This window comes from Mya arenaria, chromosome 11 (genome assembly GCF_026914265.1).
Source record: "Mya arenaria isolate MELC-2E11 chromosome 11, ASM2691426v1".
Taxonomy (NCBI): domain Eukaryota; kingdom Metazoa; phylum Mollusca; class Bivalvia; order Myida; family Myidae; genus Mya; species Mya arenaria.
The window spans coordinates 5,693,941-5,704,360 of NC_069132.1; the positions used below are offsets into that span (position 1 = coordinate 5,693,941).

General features: G+C 33.4%; 1 protein-coding gene across 1 annotated transcript; it reads right to left on the bottom strand.

Moving 5' to 3' along the window:
• Positions 1 to 589: 589 nt before the first annotated feature.
• LOC128207833 (alpha-2A adrenergic receptor-like) lies at positions 590 to 9,626 on the bottom strand. The gene is made up of 3 exons (XM_052910986.1): positions 9,407 to 9,626; positions 2,881 to 3,111; positions 590 to 1,892 (listed from the first exon to the last, which is right to left on the bottom strand). Exons 1-3 carry the CDS (start codon positions 9,624 to 9,626, stop codon positions 715 to 717), a joined length of 1,629 nt encoding a protein of 542 aa, XP_052766946.1. The 3' UTR covers positions 590 to 714.
• Positions 9,627 to 10,420: the final 794 nt, after the last annotated feature.

Below are 10,420 nucleotides of genomic sequence, written 5' to 3' on the forward strand. Positions count from 1 at the left end.
AAGTTAAATGTTCAATCTTGAATTTGGGATTAATTATGAATTCGGAACCATTGAAAATAGCAAAAAACGTTCCCCGGTCACATATTAAACATTAAAAATACACACAAACTGACTATACCAAGACCTCGGATTTTGATCCTCCGAACCAAGTTTTGCAATGTGAAAGTTCGATAAAGTATGTTCTGTACAGTTATGTAGAATTTGTCTGCCTTTTGTCTCTTTGCATTTTTGTGCATGAGTGCAAAAAGTATGTGCAGAAATATTTTCAAAATAATGTAATAAACAAGGCTTTGGCTTAGTGTGATAAAGGGTTGGCAGTACAGCTATTGCCGTCTCATATAATTTCAAGAGTCGGAGAGTTTAGTTTTCGATTCAACTAGATTTGCTAGAGAAGGCAAAATAATTGCTTTATCAATTGGTGTCGTTTTTCTGCCATTTTAATGCCAATTATTACATAATGAAACCGAAAGTAGTGGGGAAAAATACATTATGAGCCACACTTATTCATTGATTTATCAATTTATTTCAATGCCATTTAACGTATCTCTAAAAGCACACCTATATCAAAACCCGTAGAGACTCTTGTTGGACATATAAGTGTCTGCTTACTAAGATCTACAAATCATACAATAAAGAACAGCACGAAATTTTATTTCTGTTCACATTTCTGAACAAGACAGTACAAGGAAATACATGTACCTCAATGCGTTGACATTATGCGCTACTGATTGAGGAATCTGATGATTTACGCCAGAAACAAAACAGACGTTTAAAGCCGACCTTAAAACGCTTGTTCATAACGCCGTAAATAATGGGATTACATCCGCTATTTGCATAACCTATGAGCAAGGTGAACATGTGAAACTCTCTTGGAATGTTCCCGCTTGCAAATATAGATAATATCATAGATATACAATAAGGCAACCAGCATATGACAAACACGACTACAACAACAGTTAGTGATAATGATAGCCGCAGTTCCTCCCTTCTACGTAACGGTGGTGTTTGGCGCATGGTCACATTGACATATACGGAACTGGATGGTCTTTTTTTGATTGACATATTTGAGGTTGATACAGGTGAAATTGACCGGGGACGAGGATTTCGAGCCCATTGATCCGCTGTTGATTTCCAGCAGGGATGTAACAAAGAAGTGTCTTTCATCAAAGGACCTGTACTGTGTTCTATCTGACTGTTGGTATAAGATTTGCTGTCCATTGTTGCATTGGTCTTGTGCCCTCGTGGCTTTACTTGAAACATTGACTCAGTAGAAGATTCCTCTGGTATTGTTTTGATTAGACCGGCGTCTGATTTTATCGATGTTACTTGAAACACTATACCATCTTTTTTTATTTCGTTTGATTTCTTAGTCACGTTTTGATTTGTGTCATTCTTATTGTTGTCGAGTTTTTCGATATCATAGTTATTGATATAAGTTTCGTTCTCAGCCGTTTCATCATCGATTTCAATGATTGATATATCTTTATCGATGCTTTCGTACACTTTACCTTTTGAGTCCATATTTTGTATACCAGAAAGATTGAACGAAGAGCTCTCGACATCGTCTGCTTTGTCATCTTTGTGTATAATACTGACATCGTTGCTGATAGTAGTATGTCGAGATCTTTGAAAATATGAATCCTTCGACGAGTTTATATTTCGTGAATTGGTCCTCACTCTTAGTCGACTGTTTCGAACTGTACGGACTATGCATATATTACACACGGTCATAACACTGAACGGTATCCCAAAGCAGCAACCAATCATAAAGAAGGCGTATGACATGTGGTTCACCCAATTAGCGAAGCAGAAAGAGTGAGTGGGCGTGTACACATACTCGGACCAGCCAATCAGTGGCGGTGTTGACAGCAATATAGACAGGGTGATCACACCTGAAACAAAACTGTATGAATCAAAAATGAATTATGAAATATAGACAGCTGTAAAGAGCAGTGAAAAAACCAGAGCAGTTATAGATAAGTACCGACAACTTAATGCTGGTGAAAGCCGTATTAAAGCAGTACTAAACTGTTGAATTATTTTATTGTTCATCAAATTATATCTATATAAAATTATAAACACACGCCATTGCTGAACGCAACATTTTATTGATATAACTGATTGTATGTTTATTTTTTTAATGATTGGATGCATTCAAACCTTTAGTTTTATATGCGATGGAATATTGAGACAAATAAAAAAAAATGATTTTATGATGTTGATCAGTTTTCAAATATTTAGCGTATAATTCCATTCGAGATTAATTAATAAATTACCCAACATTCAAATACCCTTAGTGTGTACTTTTAATCGCTCAGATCTTGAAAACACTCATGTCGATAGTTTTGCCTCTTAAGACAGCGTTATAAATCTTATTGTCACATTCACATTAAATTGTAGACCACACTGTAGCATATTTGTATTCGAAATATCATTAAACATACGCTGCCTTCTGATGAGGCCTCAGATTTGTCCCATGAAATTCATACAGGAGCGCTCGTGGTTTTCTTCTGACGTTACATTTGTCTGTTCCATTGTATCGTGAATAATAATTAAGGCATTTTAGACCGCTTATTTACAGTAAAACTGATTTAATAAGGTCAAGGTTGCTTTCAATTACAACTATATTAAATACTGAATCAAACAAACGTATAAAAACGTGTATTAAGACCTAGGTTAATCATCCTTTCAAACCGGACAGTCTTGAAATAAACCCAAACTAAAATTAACATAAGGACCTACGATGAAACCCAGGCAGGGCATATCTGCAAAGCAGGATTCAATAAATCATTTTGCTAAAAAAACTATGTAGGTATCGAGCCTGTTGCTGATGCGTTTTGATATGATTAAATACGATGTGATTTCCTTAATGCATCTTACCTATAATCATGAGCACAGCGTTTCGAACTGTATAGATGTCCTTGAACTTCGATGGGTGGCAGACCATGACGTATCTATTTAAAGAAATGTTGCATAACGACAAGACGCTTGTTACTAAGGTCAGCATGTTGATAAACCCTGCTAATACGCATGCGTTGTATCCCAGGTTCCATTCTCCCATCACTAGGGTGTACACGGTCAAGGGCATGTTCACTGTCGCAACCAGTAAATCTGAAATAACAATTTCATAATTATAATATAATAATAGCTTATAACTATAACTACTTATACTTTAGGTTTAAAGATAGTCGTGTTACATCTCAGCCAAACACTCTTCAGTAACTTATAGGTAACACAGTGTATAAGAGGATGCACTTGTACTTTTTAGCATTTTTATGTTGTTTTTTAATTTTAACCTCATTCCCGTTTATGTATGCAAACAATAATCAGCAGAATTGAAATGCAATATTTTCTACCATACATGGCAAGCAATCCTTGGAACCATAACATTTTTATGCGTTGAAAATGCTCCAACATATCTCAAATTGCAATGCCTGTTGTATACGTAGTGTGTCTGTGAACAGACGTAAACAGTGAGTATGTTTTTTTTTTGTTTTTTTTTGTGTTTTTTTTTTTTTTTTTTTTTTTTAATTTTTAGAGGCTTTTTCAATTTAAATTATAAAATCGCAGATTGTATTTCTCCACAGGATGTACAATGTGAAATATCTGGATTTTCATGAACAGTATTATCGTTTCTTCGGTTACAGCAATTCTGTGACATTGTTGAAGATTTTGTATGGACAAAAAGTTGCCTCACTTCAAATCGTGAACGTCATGGTGCCAATGAATATGATGTGGTGCCCATATATTGTAGTTTTGTAGAATACGATCTGTGAAAACAATAAAAAATAACCTTGGATCTTTTTCATAAACTGTATGACAGTTGTTGTTGCAAATACGTACCGGATATCATTTATGTTTAACCATTCAACAGGATCTAAAAGCAACATACATGCCACATTATTGAGCGGGAGAATTGTCAAGGATTTTGTTTTCAGAAACATCACGAAGACTATCTTAGTAATATGTCATCCCGTACTTACTTTTTATGTTGCAACTACCATTCTTACAGAGACTGCGTCCGGAAGTCCTTAATTTAAATACTCCTAACCATGTTCGATGTGCCACTAAACAGGGTTTATTTTTAAACTTTCGATCACTGGCCTTGTCCCAGTATTTTAATTGCATTTTTAGCATTGTGATAGGAGAACAGCTTTAAAGGTAAATGTTTAAACTTTTGGCTTCTGAGCGTGTTTCTGTAGTTTTTCATCTACAATTTGATACATACCGTTTCCAGATTCCCATCTTAAGACCTCATTTCCATTGTACTCGATGAGAATTTGTTTGCTTTCGCAAAGGGACTTTGGTAGAGGAATGTGTTTTCAGACGCCGATGAGTTTGGGCTTAACATAGGATGATATTTGACTTCTGTTGGTAAACTTATGAGTATTTTCAATGAACGACAGAAACCGTGCTCGTTTGAAAAATAGGGGGTACTATTTTTTCCACTGTTGCAAGACAGTTTTTTTTTCTTTCTAATATTCCAATGGAGTGCTCGATATTAATAGGTTGACGTTATGAAAACATAGAGAGATTTTCTTCATGGCAGGAATAGTCCCCGCCACCATTTCCTTTTCATGACAACCATCTTGATAATATGTAAACACAGTCGTGAGTTCTTAGATTTAAACGTAGGAATTCGGATGATCTAAAACTATATTAACAGGTTTTCTACATTTTGCACAAAGATCAACACTACGTATGTATTTTAAAATATAAAGCCAGATTTTGGAACGTTGAATCATATTTGAAATTTGGGCCCAAATTACCTGAAAATACAAAATTAAAACTACGACGACCATTTGCAATTAAGTATTCATTTATTAAATACCAAGTGAGCCTTAACGTCCACCAAGCAGTGCTGTAGTTCGACATAACACTGATATTAAATAATTTAATTGTTAATTTTCGTTTCATGAACTTCTTTAAGTTTTTTTCACTGTCCCTTTCCATTAATGAACACCACAACCTATTCGTTGGCACCACAATGTTCCCAACATCAAACCCAAAGCACCAAGTATAACACACACAGTTTCAACATTTATAATGGGGCAAAATTTTGTCAATGAAAAGCTATAATTGTGCGAAGGAATTGCTAAACCCTGAGGCACGATAACACTTCAATGAAAATCAAGATTCTTACGTTGTGTACACTAAGCTCTAGTAAGTTTTGCACGTTCAAGACGACTCGAGTTTGATTTTTGTTAAGAACTTTTACATTTAACACAACACATTGTCGATTCTATGTGGAACTACATTCCCCGATCTCTTTCATTTCACTATTATAATAGTGCAAGCAACAATATTGAAAAATAAGAAACCATACCCACTGCTTACAACCACTTTTCAATCATTGGCATTATCACTGAAGCGGCGTTGGAGCGATTTCAACGCATAACAAAATGTTATGGCTCAAATGAAATATAGTGCTAGAATTGCACATATATAAACCAATACGTGATATGTAATTGATACTGTGCCGGTTTACTATCATTCGATGAAATGAAAATATACTAATAAAATTGAACTAGTCTTCTGCAAACCTTCTATAAGTAAATATAGCAACATTTGACCTCCATTTGACTTTTACTATGTAACAGTTAAATGTAGACTGTGATGTGTTTAGTTCTTTCTTGTTTGTCCATTGTTAATGACGCTGTTGTTTTGGTGTCATGAAATTCGAATTATATGGAGTAGTTTTACTTATTCCATGTGTGAAAACATTTTTTTGGTTTCGTCTACACATTAACTCTGATATCGAAATGGTAGCAAGTAGAATAGTCATTACCGTTTTATAACTACTGCGCGGATAAATTACAACTCTATACACTTACACTGCACGCTTTTAATTGAACGTTGTCTTTAAAATAAAGTAAACAACAGTTACCCTCCCGCCACCCTAAAGCGCTCTTTTATACTGCCAAAAATTTGGGTTTTTGGAACAGTTACTATTTCTTGTCTTACTCCTTGATCTGATGTACAGTAAAAGTACTAATAAACTACTTTTTGTTTTGTTAACTCAAAATTAAGCTTGGCTAAACGATACGACAATAAAACATGCGATGCTTAATGAGATTATGAGAAATTGGGGCACGAACTTTTACTGGGATTAATTAGACGACATTCATACTTATAACCCATGTTAAATAAGATTAACATTGTTTTATCGATTTATATATTAAACGCTTGTCTGTCATGTTATCATACCTTTTAACCCATTTGTCATTGGTATCAAATAGATCCGATTCGGATTTTGGATTTTTTTTTACATTTTATGTGTTTAAGCAAAGAAATATTGAATAGGATATGTTCGGTTATTGTGACATTGTGCATATGAAGTAGGGCATTCAGATATGTAAATAACCATATGCTATGGAATAATTTAGAATACATTGATGAACATCTAGTGTAACATAATTCATTTCAACAGTTGATATTGAATAAATGAGAGATTTTTACGATTTTTGTAAACAAATTTTAAAGAGTGTTTTTCAGAGCGTGGATGGTTTATGGTCGATTGTATACTGTTACCTACTTTATTTTGTCACCCTCTGTATGTTAATGTTGTGAAAATGGAAATACAAAGAATGCATAATTCAAACAAATATTGTCAAGTCATTTATCAGTCAATAAACTATTATGTTATGTATATTGTTGTATGGAATAACAAAATACAAAAGTGGGTAAAAAGGACAAAGACTTTAAATAAGTCGATTTTTTTTGTTTTTATTTCAAGGTTCAATCAAGCATAATACGTGTATTCCTTTACAGAGTTCAGAAAATCATTCGATCAATGTTTTTGGAAAGGTTCCAAACTCTTGTTTAAGGTTCAATCTTTAGCAAGCATATGATGAGTTATTCCTTTCATGCACGTGCAAGTGATTTGAGAGCTAAGCAAATTTTATGAAATAATTTTTAACAGAATGTACTGAAAAATGCATTCGTATTCTTGAAAGCGCAAAAGGACTACAAGATAAGGATTGTTTTTATTTGCAAAACTGCTTGACATTAGCCAAACAGCTATGGAGTGTGGCCTTGTGGTTGGTTCGTCTTCTTTGTGATAGATAATATGCATTGATGTGACCAGAGAATGAATTATAGATCGTGAAGTTTTTTTTTATTGTTTTCAATATCTCAAATCAAATATTTGAAAAGGCCGCAAAACACAGTTCATGCATATTGGCATACACACATATTCATATTTCTTAAAGACCTTTCCATTTATATACCAACGGAGAGTTTCACACATCTCTGATAAAGTATTTCTTTATAAAGTTTGTTAAAATGCTTAACACTCAAAACCATGTTACAAATGATGTATATATTTTACACCAAAACTAAATAAAATATAATTTTTAAAAGATGTAATAGCTCATGGCTTACCCTACCCATTTTGTATTAATGTGGGCCCCTATAACAATATCAAGTGTTGCATTGTATATCTAAAGAAGATCATTTATCGCCATTCGCATCTCATGCATTCGAACAGTCAAGTTATAGGACATATTGACTCTCGCATCTTACATTTTAAACATAAAAATGAGAAGAAGTCTGACAATATTTAAGCTACTGATAACAATACCTATTAAACAAATCATTTACGGTTGTGGTTTTTTTTCGATATATTTTAAAGACTTCGGGACTGAAATATATAACCTACCTAGGTAATTTTACAATGTGGGCGTTAAAAGCGCGGGACTAATAGCGTTTGAGGGAGAAATTGACGAACTATCATTTTCGTAATATTTTATAACACATTTAAGTGATATTCATCTTTTGACAAACCCTGACCAATAATGTCAGCAGGTATCCAGTTTTACATTCTGTTTATTACAGGGTGATGTGGAGTTTTACAATGACGCATGTAAAATTATCTGTGTGTCACTCATTTACAAATTAATTCAAATTTACTTTTCTCATCATTTAGTTCCCATGGTATTTAATACTTTTCGAACATATTTTATTTCCATACTCCTATATGTTTTGTGTATCATTAATTCAACTTTTGCGTTTAAAACACAGTATAAGCCTAATAGACATCTATCTAAATATACATTTTGTGAATGACATTTTTATAAAATTGTTTTATTAAACTTTATAACAACGTTTTTCATATAAATATCTATTTCTGTAACAGGGACTTTTAAACGAGTTCAAACAGTTATATATTGATATATATATATATATATATATATATATATATATATATATATATATATATATATATATATATATATATATATATATATTGACCGTCGGATTTCATAAATGATTTTTATTTGGAATTTAATGTTGTTTCTCATGGGGATATTTTACGAAGAAGTTAATCAGGGGTGGTATTTAATATTAAACTTAAGTAAATCTTTTGGTCAAACATCATTGACACCATTCACTCTATTGGTCAGTAATTACTTACAAGTAATCCGATTAGCTACATCGTTCTTAGATTCCAATAAAACCTGATATTGAATGCCAGCCCTGACCTTATCTAATTCAAGAATATCTAGAGAAATAGCATGCATCTTGTTTAGCACAACTAACTTTTATGAATATATTTATTAAAGTTCAGATGTTGTCTCGATATTGTGAGGTGAAAGGAAGCAGTTCGTTGAACCGAGGGTCACATTGGATTTAAGCTTCATAAACCGCTCCATATCCACTCAATATAATTCGTTATTAGGAAATTAAATTTCTATGCTTTTACATCCTAATACGATGTTTATCGAATTATTTGTAACTGATAATCATAGTTTGATGAATGGCAGTATTGAGGGATAAACATACTGTGACTAGTACTTGAGCTATTGTAAACTCTAACTCAATTTATTCGTGATATGAGACAACCAGAACGCTCAGTATATGAAACGTTTTGCAATATACAACATTTGATGGAATTTCTGAAAAAAATGCACACACAAAACATGAAGCAGAATGATATGTAGAAATGCATATGAATATCTTTGAATGGAATTTCTGCTTTATATACCTTAAGGTTGTATAGTCCGCTATGTAAAAAAATAAGGAGGGCTTTGTCCACTTTTACAAAAAATGAGGAGGAGTTTTGTCAAGAATATATGAGGTATCAGAGAACGACTCGTTTATCGGCAAGTCCGAGTTGATTAAAAATGGAACATGAATGCAATAAGTATGCTTTATTTTTATCAGGAAGGAGCTTCTAGTTATTTGAAAAACTTCAAATGAGACATGCAAGATATCGTATACATTTAGTATCACTGCAATGCCTTAGTATCTAGGAAAAGATCATTGCGTGACCAGATTTTGATTCAATTCACGAGATTAGCGCAAGTACCACTTTTGCTTTCTACGAATAAAATATTACGTAATTTATCTGCGCAAACATATATCTACAACAAACTCCATTCTATTTTGTCATCTCTAAAATTACCTGCAGTGGAAAGGCCAAGAATAAACATGCTGGTCAATGTCCTTAGCGCCCGGGATCGGAGGACCACAATCCAGAGGGACAGGTTCCCAATCACACTCACACTGATTAAAACGCTAAGAACAATTCCTTCTATTACTCTATTTGCCGTAGGGATGTCTTCTGTCGTCGTCAACGTCACTGTCGTCTGGGTGCTGGTGTTTCCGGCACCGGCAAAACCCATAGTGCTCAATCTTTTTTAGCGAGTTATCGTTCTGATAATTCGAATGTTTTGAAATTAGTCTTGGATCACATAACTGAGGTCCGTTTCATATTGTAAGATGGAACTCATCGCTATATGACATCACAATGATGGCAATTTCAATGCAACGCCCACTTTCATTACACTAACCTTTTCGTTTTCTTACTTATGTACATTTGAATTCAATACATATACCATTTTCCAGTTACATGATTAACATTGTAAAGACGTTCGTAAAGAAGATCGTAGCTTGTATCTCTGATGATCGAAATATCATAATTCACTTTGAACAAGTCCATTTTATATGTATCACTGTTTACTTTGCCTACTGATAAATTGAAAAAAACACACACCGAAATAAAAACGTATGTGTTTATCTTTGATGGTTTGTTCTTATGGAGCGGTATATCATGTTCACAATATCGCTGTTTAACCACTGTAGTGAAAACTGCTAAAGTGTATCATCGTATACAATTTATGCAGCCGTAACTTGTCTATCAAAGAAGAAAAGGTAAAGAATGGTATCTGATTGAAATTATTTTTTCAATTCAGTCTGTTTCTTATTTGTGTGCACATTGAAGTTAAATCCGAAAATATACACTGAACTTTGGAAGGAAAAAGTGCGTTGCAAAAACAATTATTTTGAAAAACACACACTCGTTAGAGTATTTGGAATTCAGTCTGTTTGTCATTTGTGCGCACATTGAAGTTAAATCCGCAAATATTCACTGAACTTCGAAAGGAAAGAGTGCGTTGCGAAAATATATATTCTGAAA